General features: G+C 40.5%; 1 protein-coding gene across 1 annotated transcript in view; it reads left to right on the top strand.

The window, feature by feature from the left end:
* Adgrv1 (adhesion G protein-coupled receptor V1) overlaps positions 1-25,176 on the top strand; it is a 541,812-nt gene that overhangs the window by 23,801 nt on the left and 492,835 nt on the right. The window contains exons 2-9 of the mRNA XM_076552019.1: positions 11,276-11,457; positions 13,974-14,123; positions 14,467-14,562; positions 17,135-17,239; positions 18,281-18,394; positions 20,195-20,760; positions 21,056-21,326; positions 21,821-22,150. Coding sequence (XP_076408134.1) covers positions 11,278-11,457; positions 13,974-14,123; positions 14,467-14,562; positions 17,135-17,239; positions 18,281-18,394; positions 20,195-20,760; positions 21,056-21,326; positions 21,821-22,150 — 1,812 coding nt within the window. The 5' untranslated portion in view covers positions 11,276-11,277. The remainder of the gene's footprint in view (positions 1-11,275; positions 11,458-13,973; positions 14,124-14,466; positions 14,563-17,134; positions 17,240-18,280; positions 18,395-20,194; positions 20,761-21,055; positions 21,327-21,820; positions 22,151-25,176) is intronic.

The following is a 25,176-nucleotide window of genomic DNA, read 5'->3' as shown; positions in this document are numbered from 1 at the left end:
ATAAAAAATAAAAATGTGTGTGAAATTATAGGATTACTGTTTGTGAAGAGGTACAGGTGAAAGACTTTAGATTCTTAAGGCTTCTTTTCACAATGCCAGGAATTATTTTTTTAAAAGCTTTTGAAGATGGAGTGGTGCCATCTAATGGTGATACAGGAAATCTTAAGCACTTGAATCATTTTTCAGAAGAATTAAAAAGTCCAATAGCTGGAGATGCTATTGGAACTGTGGGCTGCTAGGGAGAGCAGTTTTCTTTCGGGGCCTGTTCCCTGATAGATCAGCCATAATCCAGTGAACTGCCTCACACCTATGAGTCCATGAACAGCACCGATTGGACTTGGTGAGTTTAAAAAAAGAAAAAGGCCGGGAAGTTGGAGGTGGGAGTCAGGAACTGATCTGGGAGAAGCCAGGGGGAGGCATGAGGGGTGGATATGATCAAATGTATTATATGCATTTATCACGTTATAAAAGAATTATTATTTTTAAAATTAATTTAATTAATATATTTTTTTAAAAAATTAAGTATATCTTAACTGTGCCTTGACAGTCAGATTTCTCACCACACAGACAAACTTAGATTTAACTCATTGCTTCTGTGTGTGCCTCAAAATATTTGGAGTAGTGAGACTTTCATTTTCCACTTTGCAAAAGTGAAACAGAGAAAGTGCAGTGGAAGTCGGAGGTCTCAGAGCCCCACCTAGCTCTGGTGCTGAAGCGTCTGAAGAAGCTGCAGGTCAGGTCCAGTCCGAGCCGTGTGAATGGCTTTGCCTTTTGCTTCTTAGGGATTCATGCAAATGGGCATAGATCGTAATATGCAAAATGTTAATCTTAAATATTGTGCGATGAAGTACAGACCTCAGATTTAAAAGAAATGTGCTCAAGTCGTGCATTTCCTTATATCAAGTAGAACACTACTTTCAGTCTAAACAGAACCATTCAGTCAGGTGGTGGCTAGAAGCTGGAAGTCTTCTCTGTGTCCAGAGGGAATCCGTCAGTCATGGATTCTTTTGGGGGGAAAAAAGTACAATGAGCAAAAGTTTACCAGCCTGACTCATGTGAAATAAGGCACTTTGAAGGCTTTCTCAGTTCATTGCAGAATGAAGTCACTCTCTATTAATCCTATTTCAAGAGTGTGTGGGAAGCAGAAGTGAACTCGACGTGAGGCTTTCTGGGTTAAGTACAAACTGGTTAGTGTCACACCAGACACCCCCAATATACACAACCCACTGAGCATCTGTTACATTAGGCGAAATGTATTTATGTCTTTACCTTGGAAATTTTTTCAAATTTTCGTGAAGCGTCTTTGTCTGAGCTCTGTTTATCAGTAGTGAGCAAAGCTTAATTCAACAGAGCATGCTTCTCTAAACCTTGTTTACACCTGTGCCCTTTATGATACTCAAAATAACTGCACACCACTTCTTTTGGAAACTGCAAGCTTAAATTCAGTTGTAGTATGGAAACAAGAAAAACCAGGTTTTTCATACTTGCCAAATACAAGCATCTCAGATTAAGAATTCTTAAAAGCTAAATAATTGATGCTATGAATGATGAGACTTCTCTTGTTCCACAGGAGTAATTCTATAGTTTTAGAGTGCCCCTTAGTAAATGTAATAGAATTCGAGTAATTCTAAACTTGAAAACCTGGCTCCACCAGGATCATATTTTCCGTCTTGATTACCTGGTGGTCACCCTGTGGGAAGATGCTTGCTGAGGCACCCGCGGCAGAGGCTGAGGTGGAAGGCACCGTGCACCTCTCTGCTGCACCAGCCATGTTCGTTTCCTTCAGGACATGTCTCTCACTTGCAGACTGTGTACAGTTGTTTTACCCCAAAACTATAAAAGGCAGAGTTAGCTTTCAACTTGATAAAACACAATTTGGGTATGAAAGGCGAGCACTCCACAGCTGAGCCCCGTCCTCAGCACACAATTTTTAAAAAAATGGAAATTGGTTCTCATACAATTAATTGAATTCTTGTAGTTTACTTTACACTGTTGTTTTGAGTCTTTATTGTGCTTCTTTATTTTTACCCGATTCCTTTTTTAAAGATAATGAGAATTAATTTCTTCTGGAACTATTTTGAGCAACACGACCCAGGAACACAGATTTAGATTACCCCTCAACTTCTATTTTCCAAATGGAAGCAGTTTTTATGGTTTTACAGAACAAAGAGAGTCGCAAATCAAGAAAAGTGTAAACTATATTGGTGGGGACGTCAGCGAGGTAAGACGAGATGGGGAGAGTTTTTCTCTAGGTCCAAGATGCTGAGCTTTTCTGAAGTTTTTAAAATCCCACTTCCTATTCTACTATATGCCTTTACAGTTATTGAGACTTTAACTAGAAGACTGTTGTCATTTTCTTAGACTACACTTTACCTCTAACATTTCTTAAGGTTCTCATTAATATGAACAATATGGAGAAAGACACCAGCCTAGATAAATGAGATCAAACATTCAACAATAATAATAAATTTAACTTTAGTGTTATGTGCTGAGTAATCTAAGCGAGAAATAAAGTCGAACAAGTATTATTAAAAAGATCTAAAAGCTGTTGTTGCTGGTAGACTTCGAGTTCCAACATATGGGGTTACATATCTGTTGCCCACACTGAGCAGGGCAGAAAGACATACTCCTCCTTCCTACAGAGGGAAATAGAGTGGATGAACCAGGCCTTGCTGAAGGCAGACACAGCCGACTCTGGGAACCTAGGCAAACCCACTGTCTTTGGATGGCCCAGTGTACAAAATCGCTTGGAGAGCATTCTCCTGAACCTGTCATCATGGCCCAAGGACTGACATGTCCTACAGGATAAGAAGGATCAAGTAAGTTGAGGAATTAACAAAAGCAAAAACAAACCAGATCTTGCCTCAAGTTACTGTTTGCAGATTTCCATCTGTCTTCACATTGGCAGATAGAAACCTTATTTATGAGCCTTCACAGAGGCCTGGGCACCTTTGGGAGCCTGAGCTGGAGCTGTGGCTTTGCCTTGGTTTGAACCTTGGTCTTGGGTTGACAGAACCTATGGCTCTTGGTCATTGTACTGGCTGGTTTTATGTGTCAACTTGACACAAGCTAGAGATACCAGAGAGGAAGGAGTCTCAGTTGAGGAAAGGCCTCCATGAGATCCAGCTGTAGGGCATTTTCTCAATTAGTCATCAGTGGGGGAGGGCCCAGCCCATGGTGGGTGGTACCATCTCTTAGCTGGTGGTCCTGGTTCTATAAGAAAGCAGGCTGAGCAAGCCAGGGAAAGCAAGCCAGTAAACAGCACTCCTCCATGGCCTCTGCATCAGCTTCTGCCGCCAGGATCCTGTCCTGTTTGAGTTCCTGTCCTGACTTCCTTCAGTGGCAAACAGCAATGTGGAAGTGTAAGACAATCAACCTTTTCCTCCCTAACCTGCCTTTTGGCCATAGCAATAGAAACCCTGACTAAGACAGCCACGTAGCTTCGAATCCTCTTCCCAAGCTTAGGGTGAAGGACAAAGGCAAGGCCTGCGCGTCTGCGTCTGGAGCCCTTGGGCGTCTTGGGCTTAACTGCCTCAGGCTTCACAAGGGCCTTCATGGCCTCGGCACGGCACTCATCGCCTTTGCACTTTTTGCCTGCCTCTTCCTCGGGCCTCTTTTGTGCCTCTTGGCAAAGCGCACATCCCTCAGGAACTTGGGGTCGCCCTCCTTAGGAGATTCGTATCCCTGTGAGTGTGGTTTCTTGGAGCCATTTCTGTGCCATTGTGAGGATTGGTTGTGTGTGGTGTGGTTCTTGGACTTGGACTTGTCTGCACGGTAACCTGTGGCTCCCGAAGCTCCTGAGACCGGAAGAGAAGGAACAACTTGAGGACATCTTCCTAGCCATGCATTCCTAGCGTCCTGTGTAAGACAGTGAAATGGGCAGGAGCACCGTGCGCCTCAGCCCTGCTTCTGCCGCTAGAGGAGAAGGAAACATGCTCTTCTAGGATCTTGTTGAATATATTTTCTGTGCCTTTGAGTTGGTATTCTTCTCCTTCTTCTATCCCTATTATTCGTAGGTTTGGTCTTTTCATGGTGTCCCAACTTTCTTGGACATTTTGGGTCATGACTTTGTTGGCTTTAGTGTTTTCTTTGACTGATGAATCTATTTCTTCTACTGTATCTTCAACGCCAGAGATCCTCTCTTCCATCTCTTGCATTCTGTTGGTTATACTTGCATCTGAAGTTCGCGATCGTTTACTCAGATTTTCTATTTCCAGCATTCCCTCTGTTTGTGTCTTCTTCATTTTTTCTATTTCCCTTTTCAGGTCTTGGACTCTTTCCTTCATTTGTTTTATTGCTTTTTCATGATTTTCTTTCAGTGCTTTATTGTTTTCTTCTAGGACTTGATTGTTTTCTTCTACTTTATTTGTCCTTTCCTCTAGTTTTTTAATAGCGTTCTTGCCATTTTTTTTGTCTTTTCCTCTACACAAGCCTCTACCTTCTTCATGATGTTATTCATAAGGCTGTTTTCTTCTGCTTCTTCCAATTTTTGATGTTCAGATCTAGATGTTGGAGGTGGGCTAGGTTCTGGTGATGCTGTATTGATCTTCATTTTGTTGTATGTACTTCTGCCTCGATGTCTGCCCATCTCCTTGTGGTTCGTTCTTGGTCTTATCAGTGCACTTGGTTCAGACAGAGCTGACAGATTCAGGAAGTCTCGCTCTCTTGTTCAGATAGGAGCTCTCTTGTCCAGAAGGGAACTCCGAAGCAGGATGGGCGCTCTTGTCCAGAAGGGAACTCCAGGGCAGGATGGGCGCTCTTGTCCAGAAGGGAAGTCCGGTGAAGGATGGGAGCTTTGGTCCAGAAGGGAAGTCCGGGGCAGGATCAGGAAACATGCTCTTAAATCAATCCCCTCCCCCACCCTTGTGTGTTTTGGATGAGTGTGCATGTGCATGTCTTCATGGATAACGTTTTTGGGTTTGTTTTTGCAAATATCAGTTTGCAGAACTATTCCAGTATAGATTTGTTTTTCTGTTATATGAATTCTGCTTGTGTGAAATCAACATATTTATAAACCATTGGAAGCTAAAGGATCTGGAAAACATGAGTAGGAAGAACTAATGCCAACCGCATGTAGTAAGACCCAGTAACCATGTTGTTGCTGGGTTCCTTTCCGGGACTGAAAGTCACTGGCATGTCCGGCTGTGTCTGCTCTACTTCGAAGCCAGCTTTGGTTTATCCAGGGGTTCTGGTTGCTCATGTGTCGAGCTGAACTGAGTAAAGATGGCAGACACCACTGCACGAGAAAAGGACAAATTCCAGGAATGCCTGGGGAAGACTGATGCTGCTCAGGGTTGGCGATTGGGAGTGCCTCCACTGGGTCCACCGTGACACGGGCTCGGGACACCACTGGGTGGATATCAGCAAATAAATATTGATGTTGAAAGTGACCAAGTTGAAATCAATATAGAAGACAAAAATATGAACGTTTACTTATTTGCATATGTATGTGGGTGGGAGTGTGCCTGCCACAGCATGCCTGTGGTTAGAGAATAGCTTGCAGTCATTAATTCTTGCCTTCTGCCTTGTGGGTTCCAGCAACCAAACCCTGATTGTCACGTTTATATCAAAGAACCTTTATCCAGTGCACATCTCACTGGCCCGTAAACAAATGTGATTTATTTGTCATAACAGTTGAAAAATCCAGGGTAAGACTGAATCCGAAAGCTTCATCTTGGTTACTGAGACATTGCTTCTTCCCATCTCTTGGCTCTGTCTTCATCTGAGCTGGCTTCGTGTCATTGTGAGCGATGATTGCCCCAATCATCACAGTGCAACACTGACTCAAGCACCGTCTTGGTTTTGATTTTCCACACCTGGCTCATGTGCCCATGACTGTGGTTATCTTGGAGTCTAGGGCCGTGCCTTAAAAACTTTGGGTCATCAGTGATTAGCAGAGAGACAATGTAGACTAGTCTCTCAAAATACAAATCCTGTAGCAAGCTGTATGATATATTTCTGAAAGCATTCAATTTATATTGTAAGAGCTACTCAAATATATTTCAAATTTTACTTTTCTTTTTATTTTTTTCTTGTGGAATTAGGTGACTTGGATAGGATGAACATGATTGCTAGAATTTAACAACCTATGCCTTTGTACCTCTGTGTTATTAAGACAAGCCAAACATCATAGTCCCATGGGAAATAAGTAAGAATGAATGTTAATTCTCTAGTCTCTGACTGTGGTAAGAGTTGTGTTAAGGGATGAGCCATCTTTGGCAGCAACAGTTATGATTTCCTCTGAGTCATACCAAGCAGGAGGGGGAGGCGTGAGGAGACATGGTAGTTGGGGATGATTTGAATGCTCTAGTACTGTGCCATTATGGAGAGAAAGGAGGATGTCAACAAGGCTAAAATTGTTCTCTTACGATTGTAGCAGAATATGAATTATGTACTTTGTAGTCTTTAAACATATGTTGTTGAAAATCTGTTTCATAAGGAATTTAAAATAAGTATTCCAAAAGGGCATGTGCAAATTTTTATCAAACCTCAGAGGAAAAAGTGATCTGAAATATAGTCATATTTATAATAATATCATTTACTAACATTTGGTCTTCTGAGTTTAATCAAAAGGGGAATTTTCATGTGTTCTATTTATAGTGTGATAGCAGAAAATGTTCTTAGTTACTCTGGAACACTTACTGTTGGGCTTTGGAGTAATTATGCTTGCCTTCCATGGAAGCTGCATTTTCACTGCTTTGGTTCATCTTTTATCTGTTCAGACGCCAGCTCTGCCCCAACACCCTTTCTTACAGCGTGAAAGATGAAAGCAAGCAGGTGCAGTTACCAGAGCCGTCATGCAGTTGAGGCACTTCCAGAGGCTCTTCCTGTCGTGCCTATTTGTTCGTTTTGCTTAATTTCAAAACTCTCTGACATGGACCAATTTAAAATGAATTTCCTGAGATAAACGTAAGATCTGTGTGCTCTAATTGCCTGGGAGGTTGTAAGAACCCAGTGTTTGAGTTCACTGGTCTTGATATGAAGAGGTGCTGTTAAATATTTAAAGTATTGGAGGGGACCACAGCATCATAAACACCTCTAGTGCTCATTAGAACAGGAAGGGAAAACTTTCAGAAGGGCAGGGCAGTTTGGGGTGGTTTACATGACTGTAAAATATGTGGATGTTTGCAAACATGTGTAGCAAGGTCAGTCTAAGAAGGGAACATGTAACTTTTAGGAATGAATTAAGAGGCTGTATAGAAAGTTTCTGGGTAGAGATTCTGGCCAGAGACTCCAGGAATAAAATCCTGCCTATCCACTGACTTAGCTGACTGACAGAGTATGCTAACTAACCCATAGATGAGGCTAATGATTCTTGAATCTTCATAGAGATATTGTGGGAACTGAATGCATATATATATATATATATATATATATATGTATATATATATATATATGCATATACATACATACATATACACACACACACACACACACACACACATATATAGTGCTCAGGTAACAATGTATAGATAAATATTTGTTGTTGTGATACTATTAGGTTGTTACAATTTTTTAAAGATACATTGTTGCTAGAGTTTTCCACCTTGCCCACAGTCAGGACAAATCTTTGTCACCCGCCAGTCCCACAGCTGCTCAGACCCAACCAAGTAAACACAGAGACTTATATTGCTTACAAACTGTATGGCCGTGGCAGGCTTCTTGCTAACTGTGCTTATAGCTTAAATTAGTCCATTTCCATAAATCTATACCTTGCCACGCGGCTCGTGGCTTACTGGCATCTTCACATGCTGCTGGTCATGGCGGCGGCTGCAGTGTCTCTTGCCTTCCTGTTCTTTTATATCTCCTCTCTGTTAGTCCCGCCTATACATCCTGCCTAACCACGACCAATCAGGTTTTATTTATTGACCAATCAGAGCAACTTGACATACAGACCATCCCCAGCACAGCCAAGTGCAGACCATCTCAGACACCTGCACTCAGGCCCATGGTCCTAATCATCCTCTATACGGACCTGCTGGGTAACGCCACAAAGAACCCAAGAAGGGCTCCCACAGGACATACAGAACATCCCACAGCAATACATGGAATCTTTTTTTTTCTTTTTTTATTATTAAGAAATTTCCTGTTCATTTTACATAACCAATCACAGGTGCCCTCTCCTCCCTCCACCCGCCCCTCAGCCTTCCCCCACAACCCGCTTCCCCCCCATTCCCACCTCCTTCAAGGCAAGGACTCCCATGGGGAGTCAGCAGAGCCTGGTACATTCAGCTGAGGCAGGTTCAAACCCCGCCCCCTAAACCAAGGCTTTGTAAGGTGTCCCACGATAGGCCCTGGGCTCCAAAAAGCCAGCTCAGATGCATGGAATCTTAAAGTACAGTACTAGAATAGGTAGAAAAAAAACAAGGAGAAAGCGTATGATAAATTCCCATCTGTGGCTTGGAAAAATTCAGGAGGTAACTTACAGCTACAGATGTGGGCTATTACATGGCCCCACTAAAACCTATTCCTCACAGTTTATGCAGTGTGTTTATAAGTGTACCAAGTGTATTCTGCACTTGCATTAGAATAAATAAGGAGTATTACAAGTTGTAGATTAAGGACCCAGCCTCCATCTCCTGGATCAGGGTTTCTGAATGAGAGCTGGCTTTGTACCAAGCTCAGGGGGCGATGGCTTTGAGAACTGCTGGGCTGTGCATGTGATGTCCTTCCCCTAGGCTGTCTTCCCACTTTCCCTCTTGCTCACCTCGGCACTCACGTGACCATTTTAGTTCTGCTACTGCAGTCCTAGGATATCTCCTGTCCGAGGGCTGAGGTTTGACTCTCTTCACACCATGAAGCTGCTCTTTCTCATCACACCTGGAGGGTGAGTTGCCCCTCCCCACCCTTCCAGTCCTTATTATTTTCATGACCTCTAGGTCCTTTCTTTCCCATAGTTTGTCAGAACTGTTCTGTGAAATCTCTCTGGCTTTAGAAGCTTAGGGACAGATTGAAAAAAAAAAAAAAAAAAAAACAAAAAAACGCAAGTCCCTGGCATCTCTGACCCCTGGCCTATGTCTGTTCTCTGGACTCCATTTGAACTCTGTGTCTCGGTTTGGGCGATTTTACAATTAAGCGGCATGTAAGACATGGCTAAGCACTCTGAGAGTGCTTGTCACAATACACTGGACGGGGAATATTCCAGTTAAATTCTAAAATATATTAAGGATTCATACGTTTGGTACTCCTTACATAGAAAGTCACGTGTAGCCATGTAGAAATACCACATGTGTGGAATTTCATTGCTCCTTGGCTAAGGAAAGATTAAAGGACGCATTTGTCTCCTGGAGCAGGTAACACTGTGACTGTGCTTTAGAACACTGTCCTTCAGAACACACAAATGGGTTATGTCCGTGTGACTGGTCACATAGATCCATTGGAATCTTAACGATCCGTGAGATAAATAGCTCTCATTTTTAGAGGTGCATCTACATTACAAAACAACAGGGCTTCCATGAGGCCACTGCAGGGTTGGGCTTTTCAAAGCTCTTGAATCACATGCAGCTAAAAGTGGGAACGACATTTCCATCTCATAAACACACGAGTTGTAGTGCAAAGAATGGGGGTTAGGGAAAAGGAGCACATTTGGCTGACTTTGCTCATTCTGAAGCAGCTCTGACATTGCTCTAAGCAGGGTTGGCAGTTTAGCTAATAAAATCAGTGCAAGAAACTTAAATCCTGGCAATTTACCTTTGTGGAGGGATTGGCAGCTTCAAATAATTATTTTTAAAACTTAGTCAAGGAAGTAGACATTAACCAAGAAATCAATCGACTTTAAAGTTTATCTTCAACTATTTAGTTTTGGCTGTCACTTAACAAGTTTTATTTAGGAAAAATGGATTTAATTGCTTTTGCATGGTGTTGCTTAGGTTTTTCTTAGATGAAATGGTAAGTTTCTGTAAGTTACAAAAGCAACTGTTTTTTCCATATTTTAATAATAATTTGTATTAATGTGTTAGGATGTAAATTTTTCTTTTTCTTTTTCTTTGTTTTGATTTTTCGAGACAGGGTTTCTCTGTGTAGCTTTTGCTGTCCTGGCCTCGAACTCACAGAGATCTGCCTGCCTCTGCTTCCTCTCAGGATTTTGCTGGGATTTTGCTACTTGTATACGTTATATAATGTTTAAGTCAAGTTACTGAATTATCTTCCTTTTGGCGATATTTATCTTCCTTTTCAAAATTTTAGCTTTTAAATTTAAATAATATTTAAAATTTTTTTTTTTTTTTTTTTTTTTTTTTGGTTTTTCGAGGACAGGGTTTCTTTGTGTAGCTTTGTGCCTTTCCTGGAGCTCACTTGGTAGTCCAAGCTGGCCTCGAACTCACAGAGATCCACCTGCCTCTGCCTCCCAAGTGCTGGGATTAAAGGCGTGTGCCACCACCACCCGGCAAAATTTAAATAATATTTTATTAACTGATAATTTTATACAATGCATTTTGATTACCCATACTCCTCAACTCCTCCCACCGTCTCTAGCCTCAATTCCAGACCCACCAACTTCGAGTTTTCTTCCTTATTGTTTCCACTGTGTGTTATGGTGATGCTCTTGGGAGTGGGGCTTGCTCTGGAGTGGTTGACCTACCAGGAGTCACTTCATTAAGGAAAACAGACTTTCCCCTTCTCAGCAGCTGTCCAATGTCATTAGCTCCCGAGCTAACTATGGGATTTCATGTTGACCTCTGTGCCTCCATGCTGGGATTTTGTCTGACTGGAGTCTGAGCAGGTCTTATGAACACCTAGAATGCATATGTACAACTGCCTTGTGTCTGAACAACACCATTTGCTTGAACTAACCCATCGCTTCTGACTGTTGGCTCCAAACAATCTTTCCTTTCCCTCTTTCCCAATGGTCTGCAAGCCTCGTCGGAGGGGTGTGATATGAAAGTGCCGTTTAGGGTTGAGCACTCCACGGTCTCTACAGGTTGACTAGTTGTCATCTACTGCAAGAGGAAATTTTCTCTGATGAAGGTTGAGAGATGCACTAATCTATGGGTATAATAGTAAGTCATTTGGGGTCATTAAAAAACAAATTTAATTAAGTTGACTTTATAATTATCTTGATGTAGAAGATAAATGCAAAAAGGTAGTTTTAAATAATAAAAGGAAAAACATAACAAATTATTTTTTTTAGCTCCTATCATCACACATTGAAGTTGGATGTTTTAGTAGTTGATGTATTTATGCCTGTCTTAATTTCTTATTATTCTTTGTAACACTGAACAAAATCTAATGAGAATAAATTATTGAGCTTTATGACTTTGTTTCTTGTTTTCTCTAGGAATGATCTCTTTATTTTTATTAGTGAACCTGTCAGCTTTGCTCATCTCTGTTGTATTTGGAGAAACAGAAATAAGATTTGCTGGACAAACAGAATTTTTTGTTAATGAAACAAGTACCACAGTTATTCGTCTTGTCATTGAGAGGAGAGGAGAGCCAGCAAACATTACTGCCATTGTGTCGGTAAGAAAGGACCGCAGCCATGGTTTTTAAAAATGATATGCATGCGACAATTTTTAGTTTCAGTAGGAACAACGTTTTTAAGTGTTTGAGGTTCCGAGTCTGAGTTTCATTATGAGAAATGATCTGGAGAATGAGCTGTTGTATCTAAGTCTTTCAGAGGTTCAGAGAATGCCCCAGGGTTACAATGGACATCTGACATGTGTATTTTAAAGATAAAGGCTAATTATCTTAAATCATTTATATGTTTATTTTAAAACAAAACTATTTTAGCCGGGCGTTGGTGGCGCACGCCTTTAATCCCAGCACTCGGGAGGCAGAGCCAGGCGGATCTCTGTGAGTTCGAGGCCAGCCTGGGCTACCAAGTGAGCTCCAGGAAAGGCGCAAAGCTACACAGAGAAACCCTGTCTCGAAAAACCAAAAATAAAAATAAAAATAAAACAAAACTATTTTATTTTGGGTAATTTGAATCATATAATTAGTCATTCATTGTGAGGTGACTTAGATAAAAATACATGCAATATTTAAAAGACACAAATGACAGGAAAGGAAAAGAAACCCTGAGTTCAGTTAGAGAGCCATTGTTATTGGAAAAATGAAGTATATTAACTTCATTAAAAATTAAGTAGATTATGTAAATTCTTTATTATATAAAATTTGTTAGGATTGGATGTTTAATGTTATGTGTTTGTGTCTATTTTTATCCAGAAAGCAATGTCATATAACCAATAATGATATTGCTATATTAGAGGTTCAATGTACTTAAAACTTCGGGAGCAAAAGTAACATGTGTGTGTTTGTTTCATGTTAGTTTGTGTGCACATGTACATATAGGTGCATACACACCCACTTTGGTGTGTATGGGCCAGATCAATGTCACGTGTCTTCCTCTATTACTCTTGCCTTATTTTTAAAGAGAGGGTCTCCTACTAGACCTGCCACTCACTGGTGGGCAAGAGTGGCTGGTTAGTTATCACCAGGGTTCTTTGGTATCCACCCTTCCACAGCACTAGGGTTGCAGTTGAGTGGACTGCTACTCCGGGCTTTTTACCTGATGCTGAACTGAAGTCTGCATGTGTACAGGGCAGGCTGTTTATCACCTGACCCATCTCCCAGCTCTTCCAAGTGATTCCTTAAGAAATAATGTTAAATCATGTTGTAAAATATTGTAAAAAGAAAAAGAAAAGAAAAGCTACTTATAAAATAAACCCAGGGTTATAATTTTGAACATCTTAGTTTCTGTTCAGTTTGACATTTATGTATACATTTGCTGACTTTATTTCTAGTTCTAGTGTACACTGTGTTTGACAATCTTTTGATGCAATTTTCCTCTTTCAGATTGCTGTCGTTTGCTTTTCTTTCTAGATCACTGTATTCTAAACATTTCTCCATTGTTTTTCCATTGATGTTGCTTTCAGGTTTTATCATCTATAGTGAATGGCATTCTGGAGAATTGTTTATATACATGACTATTTCTCTGTAGTTTTGGTTGATTTTCACAGAGTATTTTTTTTTTAATGTATGCTCAGTGCCTCTTGATAATACTTTCTGAAAGGCTGCCATTTTCCATAGTAAGTTATAAGAACTATTTATCCAAGACCCTCTCAACACTTTCCAACTTATTTTGATTTCTCAACTATTTAAAGCTTTTTAAAAATAAATTAGAACTAGACAATGACTAAACTTTCCCAAAATATGTTCTTATTTTTTGTGCTAAATATTTTTCCCTAGAGGCTAAATTATTAATTTTAAGCTCTGGTGAAAGAAATGTCTTTGAATTTGTACAATGAATTGCTCCTTTATAATATTGTAATTGCCACTCTGCTGTGAGTCTTGCCAGCAATCTTGCATCCACAGATTAAAATATTAGGAAGGTTTATAATGATTAATTATAATTTCAGATTGAAAGTTTTGGATGTAGGGTTTTTTTTTAACCCATTGGGAGAACAATAGCACCGCCTCTATTTTACAAGCTGCTTCCCACCTCTCCTTTTCAAGAGTTTTAGCCATAATTTGTCCTGCTAGGCTGTAGTCAATACTACATCAACTAAGATACAGAGGAAGAAAATAGCATTACTTTTCTATTAACTTATTAGTGTGCAATTAACTTTGATTCCACTATGTTAAGAACTATTTTATACATAATATTTCTGTGATTTTCCTGTTTTTAAAATAATTTTTATTATATTTATTTATTTATGTGTGTCTATGGACACACAGGTAGAGGTCTGAGGACAAGTTGTAGAAGCCGGTCTCTCCTTCTACCATGTGAGTCCGGAATGGACCCCAGGTCATCAGGCTTGGCTGCAAGCACATTTGCCCCTGAGCCATCTTGCTGGCCCTGTGGTAATTTTTCAGAAGACGAGTCATACCTGTTGCCGGACACTTGTCTTTGCATATCCTATTAGAAATGTCAGTGCCGCTTGATCTGCGCCTGTCCCCTCAGCTGCTCCCGGGAGGGTCGGTCTGGCTTGTCCAGATCCCCGTTAAGTGAGGATGTTCTCTTTTGCATGCGGTAGCTGAATGGCGAAGACACTGGTGACTTTTTTGACACGTACGCTGCGGCGTTTATCCCCGCGGGAGGCACAAACAGGACCGTGTACATAGCAGTGTGTGATGACGATCTTCCCGAGCCTGATGAAACCTTCACTTTTCACCTGACATTACAGGTAAGTTCATTCTCCTCAACTTTGATTCATAAAACATCTTCTAACACTTGGAAGTCTCTTCTATTTGTGATAAGCCAAGGGATATGTATCACGGTGGTTTTCATAGATCTCTTTGACAGATGGTCAGCGGCGTGGGTGAGGGTTTGTTTATAGGAGCACGTGCTCCTTGCCAGTGGACACGTCACTGAGGAAAATCTGTACCTCCCCCATAGCTGCTAACTGCCTATAGAGTTTTAGAGAGGGGTGGTCTATTCATGCTCTTAATAATTGAAGACAGGAGTTCTGCCGAAAGATTATTTTTCTTCTAATATTTACTTTATTAATTTGTTTATTTTCACTTTAGAAACCCTCAGCAAATGTGAAACTTGGATGGCCAAGGACGGCTACTGTGACGATACTGTCGAATGACAATGCATTTGGAATTATTTCCTTTAGTGCGGTATGCTTACAGTGTGAAGATTGTAATGGTTGCCGGATACTACTACAGTTGGTTTCCTTTTAACCCGTCTTTCCCGTTGTTGACTAGTGCTATTCTGTTGTGATTTTGGAGTAAGCCTGACACTAACTCTGTAGGTGCTCTGCATTCTGTGTGTTTACACTGTTGCACACTGAAGCGTATGTGCTCAGGGTCCACACTCACAATAACCCTTTCCATCCATTGACTCGTTCGTCATCTGTTGCCTGGCCTCTCATGTGGATGTGCACGTGGGCTCTCATGTATGTATGTATGTATGTATGTATGTATGTATGTATTTCAAATGCCACATAAGGAAGTCTGGCCTGTTTTCCAGACTCTTCCGTACGTCTGGAGTAACTGTGAAGGGAGAAAACTTACAGTAAACTTAAGATTAACCTGCAGATGTGATAGCTCTTCCAATTCAATTCTCATGTCAGTTCATATTCTCTCATATTGAATATTCTCATATCAAGTCATATTCTTTTAAACTGCATATCCTAATATTTAATTCTCTTATTAATTCATATTTCATGGAAGTTAAAACTTTGTCTCCTCTCCTAAAATTCTGTTCAGTTTACTCCCTCTCCTTCATCAAGTTCTTGTTCTTCTAGCGAATCCCGTTTTCAGAGGGTTTCATTTTTAGAAACAAAAACACAGGACAAGTCTCTCCTAGAGAGAAAATGTTTCCAGCTCCTAAGCTGAAATTAAAGGTTGTCTTCAACACTACTGGATTTGGATAGCAAATTAGAGGCTATAATAATCTTCCTGATAGTCTTTTTGAATTCCGTTGCTAAGCAACATCGAGAAATCTGATTCCACAGCCTCCAGCTTTTTATTCGTTTTCCATTTTGAACACTCCTGCACTTGTATGCATTATGTCACATTTCTGAAGAGTTATCTTTGAAACAAGGCAAGCTGTGGATAAATGTGGTCTTTGTGCTTGCGTTATCTTATTAAAAGGGATGTTTTCCTAACTTAAATTTAGTAGATATTTGGTAGTCTACAATGTACTGTCATTCATACGTGCTGATTACCTTAATTAGGACTTCTTGAGTGAAAGGGTTATCAGGGAACAAGTTCTCCATCTAATTTCTTCACTACCCATGAGGCTCATACCGATTTGTTTGAAACTTGCTTCTCTTTTCCTTTTCCTCCTCTCTCCTCTCTCTCTCTCTCCTGACCTTACGCTATGGGAACGAGTACTAGTCTGTGGGGTTGGTTGTAGTGCTGCTGTGCCTCCTCTGACAGACTCCGCATGAGCTCCGTGTCACAGAAGTGTAGCTAGAGTTTTCCTGCCTTGCCCACAGTCAGGACAAATCTCTCTCACCCGCCAGTCCCACAGCCACTCAGACCCAACCAAGTAAATAAACACAGAGACTTATATTGCTTACAAACTGCATGGCTGTGGCAAGCTTCTTGCTAACTGTTCTTATATCTTAAATTAATCCATTTCCACAAATCTATACCCTGCCACGTGGCTCGTGGCTTATCAGCATCTTCACATGCTGCTTGTCCTGGCAGTCTCCTTCTGCCTTTCTGTTCTTTTATTTCTCCTCTCTGTTAGTCCCGCCTATACTTCATGCCTAGCCACGGACAATCAGGTTTTATTTATTGACCAATCAGAGCAACTTGACATACAGACCATCCCCCAGCACAGCCAAGTGCAGACCATCTCAGACACCTGCACTCAGGCCCTGGTCCTAATCATCCTGTATGCAGACCTGCTGGGTAAAGCCTGAGGAACCCAAGAATGGGCTCCCACAGGACATATAGAACATCCCACAGCACAGAAGTTCTCAATGCTGCTTCCATCTCTAGCCTTTCAACAATTATATTGATAATGAACATGGCGTTCGGACAGTGGTAACAGCCAACAGTTATTGAATACTCAGCATGTGTCAGGAAGTCGGAGAGACTCTTGATGTAAGTTATCTCATCGAATCTAATCACAAGCCATAGAGACGGTATTTCTATCTCCATTAATGGATGGCTGTGACACTGTCACTCTTAGAGATGTCCACTGGTGCCCTCGTATACTGTGCTTCCTTTTTTCCTCATCTATCCTTTGTTTCAGCCAACCTAAGACAACATGTTTCAACATTTGAAGTCTTCCCTGTTTTTCCTCTGAAGTGATTTTCTTTCTGGTTCTGAAAGTCATTAACAACTGTCTGCTTTTCAGTGACGTTCTGACTAGTTATGAGACAGGAGTGCTTGAGAACAAGTGGCTCCAGAGAGCCACTAGCCTGGTCTTAGAGCGTAACTTCCTTTTGTGACCTCCTGGGCCCTGTGAGCATTTTAATTTATCATCCTTTAGCTGGGTAGCCCTCAAGATTCCTTAGAACAGATGCTAGTAATGCCAGGAAAACTTGTTTATTGTATGCTTTGTTTTCTCTTTACACTGCTCTTCTAAATTCATTTTTTTGTCATCTACAGTTTATCAATGCTAGAAATACACACTGTAAGAGTACAATCTGAATTGATTTGCATTTCTAAGGGAGTAATTTTTTTTACCACCTCCTGATCCATGCCTGGTTGCCTTTGCTCTTCCCAATAGCCTTCATCAATCTCAGTGGCTGAACCAAGGAGCAGAAACGAATCTGTGCCCCTTACTCTCACCAGGGAAAAGGGGACCTACGGAATGGTCACTGTGACTTTTGATGTAAGTTCATTCTGAAATAATTTTAGATGATAACATGTTAATAGTCTGTATCAGATGATTGCAATTTACACAACCAAAGTCTTCTGTATGATAAATATCACACTTACTTAAGATTAATTGACGACAAATACTTTCGGTTCTATAAACTTCATGGTTAATAGTGAAGTGTTTCCCTTCTGCTGGCATGTATTAAGTTCACAGGAAGCTCCCCGCTTCCGCTTCCTTCCCATCCCTCCAGGCTTCCTGTGCCCTTGCTCTCTTTCAAATCCATGGCCTCTACTTCTTTAACTGTTGCTACGGTTAAATATGCCTTTTTGTTTAAGCAATTATAGGCAAAACTTGTGGAGCATTTTGTATTGCCATATACTCTGTCCCCTACACCGGCGACTGCTGCAATTCACAGCCCGCAGCACTCAGCCTCCCTCATGCTCTTCATTTTTCTCTCTAATACCTGTCCCCATGCCGTGCTGCGTATTATCTTACTTGTCATTATTGTTGTCTGTTAACTGGGACTCCCACATGGGAGGGGCTCGCATTGCAGCTTTTATATTTAGGACCTGACTGATAAGGCACGTGCTGCTCACTAAACACTTTAGAGAGTGAGGTTACACATTCTCACCTCCCCCCCCCCCCCGAAAAGTAGACGCTCTCTTGCTCACTTTAAAGCTGAGGAAAATGCTGCACAGAGTTGTGAAGCAGCTTGCCCGAGGTCACACAGCCTGTGATGGAACTGCAACTAGATCCCATTTCTTTAGGGAGTTCACTGGTCTTCGACGTCTTTCTTCTCAGGATGACACGTTTATACAGCTTTCCCCTCAGGTTTCTTATAACAGTTAAACAATCCCAAACCTTAGAAAACACAGTTTACTATAATCATAGTCAAGGCCTGTAATGGCATTACAGACCTTGACTTAATTAGAAAAGCGGTCTCTCGTGCAAGCTCTTAAGCCTTTTGTAAACTCTCCTTAAACTTCAGGATTTTGCCAGCTGACATGACAGTAATGCTCTTTGCTTCTAGATGTTTTGTTTATTTCTTTGCAGGTATCAGGTGGCCCAAATCCCCCTGAAGAAGATTTGAACCCGGTTAGAGGAAATATCACCTTCCCACCCGGCAGGGCCACTGTAATTCACAACTGGACAGTACTTGATGATGAGGTCAGACAGTGTTAAATATGTAGAAGAGACAGGGTCTCTGATGGAGACTTCTAGAGAACCATTTATTTGAATATTAAATTGTATTTATTATTTGAAATTATTCAAGAGTGCAGTCTTTTGACACATTAACATGGTGTACCCATTCATACTTTAGCCATGAATTAGCAAGCTGTTATTTGGGGATGCAGCTTACAAATATTTACCTGATTTATTATTTTATTAAATTAAATCATATTAATTTGTGCTTACAGGGCTGGAGGTGTGGGGAGACACTTGCCTACCATGTGCAAATCCCTGGCTTCCATCCCCAGTGTCTTAAAATGAACTTGAGTATTAATTGACAACTAAATATAATGTAAAGATTGAAGAATTTTGTAATACCTGCTTATATATTTTTTTTATCAATCATTTACTGTTTGAACGGGGACATGGGTGCTTATCATGTTTCAATATAAGTTCAGGAAAAATTCTACTACAATTGATATTTTTGTTTAGGTTAAAATATTTATTTACTAGAGTATGTATGCATACATGCATGCACATTTTACACATGGTTTTAGGAATCAATTCCAGGTTACCAGCCTTTATGGCATCTTTAACTGATGAGCAGTCCTGATGACTTCTTTCTCTAGATACTTTTAGATTCACTGTCATAAAGAAGATTTTATAGTTACATTTCATGTGTAATCCACTGAAGATTTAGATATATGTCATACCTCAATTGCAGAGACAACACTAAATCTGAGCAGTAGTATACAAAGATGTTCCTCATGGCCAGTAAGAAAAAAAACAAACTTACAAAGGAACCCAGGTATTGTTAAAGAAGTGAAGACAGGAAAAATAGACAGAAATCTGTAACCAAAGCACCAACAATACTTAAAGGAGAAAAAGCACTAAACACTTTAGAATGGTAGATTTCTCTGGAAAAACCTGAAATATTTGGTAGCGTTGTTGACCTTTGTTTTTCTAGTTCAAGAGGTCAACAAAAGCTTTCTTCTCTGTGGTTCCATAGCAATCATAGGTTATGATCTGTGTACAAAGAATTAATTACTGATTTTGTACATCTAAAAGATTTAGTAGTATATTTTGGGAGAAGTATCTTTACTTTGTTGAATTGCTACTGATGGAGGTAAAAATGATGTGGGTTTTCACTCTTATTCATAAAATATAATTTGCAGTGAATGCAAAGCTTGAACAGGAAGGCACACTGGAGAGTATCTCTGGGATTTCTGTAAGCTATAAAAAACTATCCTCTTGAGTAATGTTAGTATTTTGTCAAGAAATGACTCTTCTGGGCCATTCTCCAGAGAGGCATGGTGTTTTCTTAATATCATAGAATTGACTCCTGAATTAAAATCATATAGAGAGATGGGAGAGAAATTCATACACTGAAATGAAGCAACTATTTGATATTTAGTGTACTTTCCAGATTCTAGGGCACTGTTAGACTTTGAATACTTTTTATGACCCCACCAATGTTCTAAAATTGACAAGGATTTATTCCCTGTTTTATTATGTGTATTTTATAGTTTTCTCAACTCTGATCAAGATCCAAAGAAGCAAATATTCATCACTAATTCTTCATACGATTGCTTTATTAAGTTATTTTTCATTTTCCATCCTAACTGAAAATAAATTAACATTTGGAAGATATTTTAGTATGTGAAGTCCAGATGAGCCACTTATCATTTTTTTCTCACTTTTACCTTTCCTGTTTCTATGAAACACACTCCTTTGTAAAAACTTGGGCCTGGTTGCAGGTATTTTGCCTAATGATGTTTTGTTTAAATCCTGTGACAGGTGCCAGAAAATGATGAAGTATTTTTGATTCAGCTGAAAAGTGTAGAAGGAGGAGCAGAGATTAACGTCTCTCGGAGTTCGGTTGAAATCACCGTGAGGAAAAACGACAGTCCTGTGAAGTTCATCCAGAGTGTCTACTTGATTCCTGAGGATGACCACATCCTCACTATTCCAGTGCTCCGTGGGAAGGATAGCGATGGGAACCTGATTGGAGCCGATGAGTCCGAAGTTTCAGTCAGATACAAAGTTATGACCGGGGATTCAACCGCACATGCCCAGCAAAATGCAGACTTCATCGATCTTCAGCCAAACACCACTCTTACCTTTCCCCCTTTTACTCATGAATCACACTTGAAATTTCAAATAATCGATGACACCATACCAGAGATAGCTGAATCATTTCACATAATGCTGCTAAAGAACACCTTGCAGGGAGACGCCGTGCTGGTGGGTCCTTCTTCTGTACAGGTCACCATTAAGCCAAACGACAAACCTTATGGAGTTCTTTCATTCAATAGTGTTTTGTTCGAAAGGCCCGTTATAATCGATGAAGATAAAGCTTCCAGGTATAATTTATTTTGAACTCACACCCATAATTACTTTATTGTACTGTTGCGTGATTTAATTTTTGTAGTGTGGACACAAGGCTGAGCTGTGAGAGCATATGCCGTTTCCTCTGTAACTGCTTTACTGATTTCTTTTTAATGTGATTTAATTATTAAAATGAATCCATATTATGATAGGTTCTTAGGCTATGTCCATATATTTATAATTTTTTCCTATTAAAACAAATTAGATTTTTGTTGGTCTCTGCTTTTTTAGAGTGCATGATATGACCTTATGTGTTCTAAACAATTCTAGATTTGAAGAAATCACAGTCGTTAGAAACGGTGGCACCCACGGAAATGTTTCTGTGAATTGGGTGCTGACAAGGAACAGCAGTGATCCCTCACCGGTGACAGCAGACGTCAGCCCCAGTTCTGGGACTCTCCAGTTTGCCCAAGGGCAGATGTTGGCATCAATCCCTCTTACTGTCATTGACGACGACCTTCCAGAAGAGGCTGAAGTTTACCTCCTTAAGATCCTGCCTCACACAGCACAAGGCGGTGCTGAAGTGAGCGAGCCAGCACAGGTGGGGATGTGTCATGCTTCACCCCTGTCCATACCTCTGTGATACAAAAGCGCTGAAGAATTTAAGGGTACAGATCCAGTGTATGCTTAGTTCTGTGTGGCAGAAAGAGTTCTGGTTTTGCCAAAGGGGTGGTTACTTCTCTTCATCAACTGAATGTCTTCAGAAAATAACAAAGTAAAACAGCAACAACAAAATCCAAACAAACAGTGGGTCCTTTCACTGTACCTATTGGTTAGAACCAGGGACAGATTGCTTCTCCACTAGTCAAAGCTTCTAACACTATCTTTAAGCCCAGACATAATATTTTACTGTCTAAAAAGTTTCAAAACTTCTGTGTTCTGAAAAATTTTGAAACTGTTTTTGGTTCTTTTACTTGTCTTCCTACACAACATGGTCGTTGAAGACATGGTGTATGCATAAATAATAAAGACCAGAGTCGTCCGGACCATCCCGGTTGTGAAACTCCTGCGCTAACCATGTCCTTTCACTTGTAGCTTCTGTTGTACATTCAGGACAGTGACAATGTTTACGGAGAAATCGCCTTGTTTCCCGTGGAAAGCCAGAAGATTGAAAGCAGTCCGAGCGAGCGATGCTTATCCTTGAGTTTGACGAGACTAGGGGGAACCAAAGGAGACTTGAAGGTGATTTATTCTGCACTCTATATTCCCGCTGGAGCTGTGGACCCTTTGCGAGAAAAAGACGGTATCTTAAATGCATCCAGGAGAGGCAGCCTCATTTTCCCAGAACATGACCATCAAGTCACGACAAAATTACCAATACGAAATGATGCGTTCCTTCAGAATGAGGCCCACTTCCTAGTGCAGGTACTTTGATGATGAAAATAATCTCAATTCTGGTTGTCTGTGTAATACAGCTAACAATGATTCTGCTCTTGTTTATAATTTAGATTCTCCTTGTTCTTGGAAACTACTTAGGGCTGGCATAGCGGTACACACCTGTAACCCCAGCACTCAGGAGACTAAGCAAGAGGATGTAAGGGAAGAGGCCAGCCTTGGCTATGTACTGAACTGTGGGAAAACAAACAAACAAGAAAAAGCAAAACAAAAGACTCTGGTAGAGTGTCCCTTAAGAGATGGCACCTCCCATGGCTCACAAATCTGAATAAGGGACAGAGTCACCAGAGCTTTGACTTGCTTTGGAAAATAGGACATGAGAATGGGATTTACGGAGTAAATATTTCTCATAGTGCATATTATAAGAGAAGCATTTCTGAAAGTAAAAGCAATCGGAAAAGTTTCTTTTTTTCTTTTAAATAGTACATTCAAAAATCTGTTTCTTCATTAAGCGTGGGTCGGATCTCTGGACCTCCCACAGTTAAGAGCCCTGCATCACATCCTTCCACCTGTCACTCTTGTTTTTCAACTTTTATCTGCCAAACACATTCTTTTTTTTTTAATATTAAAGTTTAAAATGGCTGCACTCATTTCAGATGGATAATATCTCCGTATTCCACATATCTGATATGGACTGATTCTTTAGTTAGAAAACTGTGACAGTTGTTTGTCAAATTTTGATGATATAAATAATTTAATACAGAAATAGATAATGGGAATAGATTTGTAAAGTTACAATGGTATCTCAAGCTGAGCATGGTGGTGCATGCCCTTAATCCTAGCACTTGGGAGGCAGAAGCAGGCAGGTCTGAGTTTGAGGACAGTCCAGTCTACACAGCAAGTTCCAGCTAGCCAGGGCTACGAGGGTGAGACCTTGTCTCAAACAAAACAAAACAAAAACATACACAACAGAAGAACTCTAGTCTCATTCCCATCGTGCCATTCACAGTGTATACCAAAGAAATAACATTTCTGTTATTTCTGTGTGTCATGCTGCTGAAATGAGTTCGGTATTCGTACTCAGGCTGTATTTCCTGGGTTACGATGGCATTCGTACTCAGGCTGTATTTCCCAGGTTCTGATGGCATTTGTACTCAGGCTGTATTTCCCGGGTTCTGATGGCATTCGTACTCAGGCTGTATTTCCTGGGTTCTGATGGCATTTGTACTCAGGCTGTATTTCCCGGGTTCTGATGGCATTCGTACTCAGGCTGTATTTCCCAGGTTCTGATGGCTCTCTCTGGAGGTTCTGACTCCTCAAGGATCCTTCCCTGCTCTGATACGGGATCGCCCATCAGTTTCACCACAGTTGAAAGTTGAGATTAGCTAGAGTAACTGTTTTGTTCTGTCTTCTCCTGGGTTGGGAAGTTTTTTAACAAACTCTGGGTTTTCTTAGCTCCTGGTGTTCCCCTTTTGGATTATGTTTTACTTTTGCCATAATAGATCCCCCCTAAAATACATATGCAGAAAGTGTATATGTGGCATAAACTTCCTGAGGCTTTGCAGGGGTGAAAATGTGAAATCTTATCCTTAGAATGTTTGTTTGCTTGGGAAATAGTTGTAGATTTGAACAGTTCCTTAATTACCACACAGAAGGCAGTCTTTTAGCTCCCAGAATTGCGGATGAGAAATTTAAAAGGAAGGGAATGATTTATTGTTCAGGTAATTTTGTTAGTCTCCGAAAGCATGTAGTATTCTTGACTCCCTAAATGCCATGCCCTGTGTCCAGCCTTGCTAAGTATGGAGGGCAGCTCTTTCCTCCAGAAGAACCTAGCTGAGTGATACACATGCCACAGGCTCGCACCCAGTGGTCTGGTGGGTGGCCTGTTACAGGGACACATGGTTTTCCAGTACGTGACGAACACTTTTTGATGAGTGCTTATCTATCCAGGGGAGGTTTTGGTCATGTCCCTGCCGTCACTGGGGATAGGAACACTGACCTTCATCTTTATTATCATAATTTCGTTGTTTCCTTCATGTGGGGAGATTTTCCCGTGATGTTTGCCCAAAGACAGTCGATTCTAAAGATTTCTAGAGGCGTTCAGGCCGCAGCTCTACTCACAACTGTGCCCGACTCTTCTTGGTTTATGGCATGCACTTGTGAGATGGCCGACCCCGCGACAGAGTGTGAGAAGTTGAGTAGAGCAAACGGTTAAGACCAGAGCTCTCTGTAGCACGGACTGAAAGCCAGAACGCTGCCATCAGAACACACGTAGGCATGTCTTTAGAAATTTTTAAAAAGTTAAAAATATCATAACTTGTTTGGTTTTTAAAGTTGATTTTGTTAAATGAGATGCATACAATTTGACTAGTTCATACTTGGGATAATTTTCTCCAAATTTCCAAAAGTCTTTGGGATATAAGGTGTTGAGTGGTTTTAGAATTTAATAAAAGTTGTCTCCTGTTTGGTGTCTGGACTTTCATTCATCTTATGTGGTGTTTATGTCCTCTGGGTTCAGGGTGTTCTTATTAGTACATGCTTAAAGAATATTAAAATATTCTCTGGTATCTCAGTGTTCAGTTCACCCTCCTGTCTGTCTGCCTTTGGTCTCACACAGGCTACAATTCATATGGAAACAAAGTTATTTAAACGGATTTCAGAAGGGAAATATTTCACACTGTTGCTTTTGTTTTCATAGCATCCTAAGTCCCTTTGCGATTCCAGAGCACTCAGTGCTGTGCTGTGACTAAGATCATGGAGCATTTAGTGATACAGCGTCACTAAGGACTGAGGATGCAGAGGTGTTATTTGGATTTATAGAGAATTTATCAGCTTCCATATTAGGTTTCTATTTTATTTTCTCTTGATTCTACAAAACGAGCTTTTACTATGGATAGAGAGCTCTACATCAATGTCATTGTCAGTAACCCTGATACTAAATTATTAATGTTTTCAAAATACTTAAAAACTTTTCAAAGTAGCTACAGGTAACTTCCTTGTAGACAGGGCCTTACTAAGAACTTTCTGAGGGTCAGCTATTATTCAAGTTATTTTAT

Source organism: Peromyscus maniculatus, chromosome 15, assembly GCF_049852395.1.
Source record: "Peromyscus maniculatus bairdii isolate BWxNUB_F1_BW_parent chromosome 15, HU_Pman_BW_mat_3.1, whole genome shotgun sequence".
Lineage (NCBI taxonomy): Eukaryota > Metazoa > Chordata > Mammalia > Rodentia > Cricetidae > Peromyscus > Peromyscus maniculatus.
The sequence above is the reverse complement of the archived record's forward strand: the minus strand, read 5'-3'. Positions and strand labels throughout refer to the sequence as shown.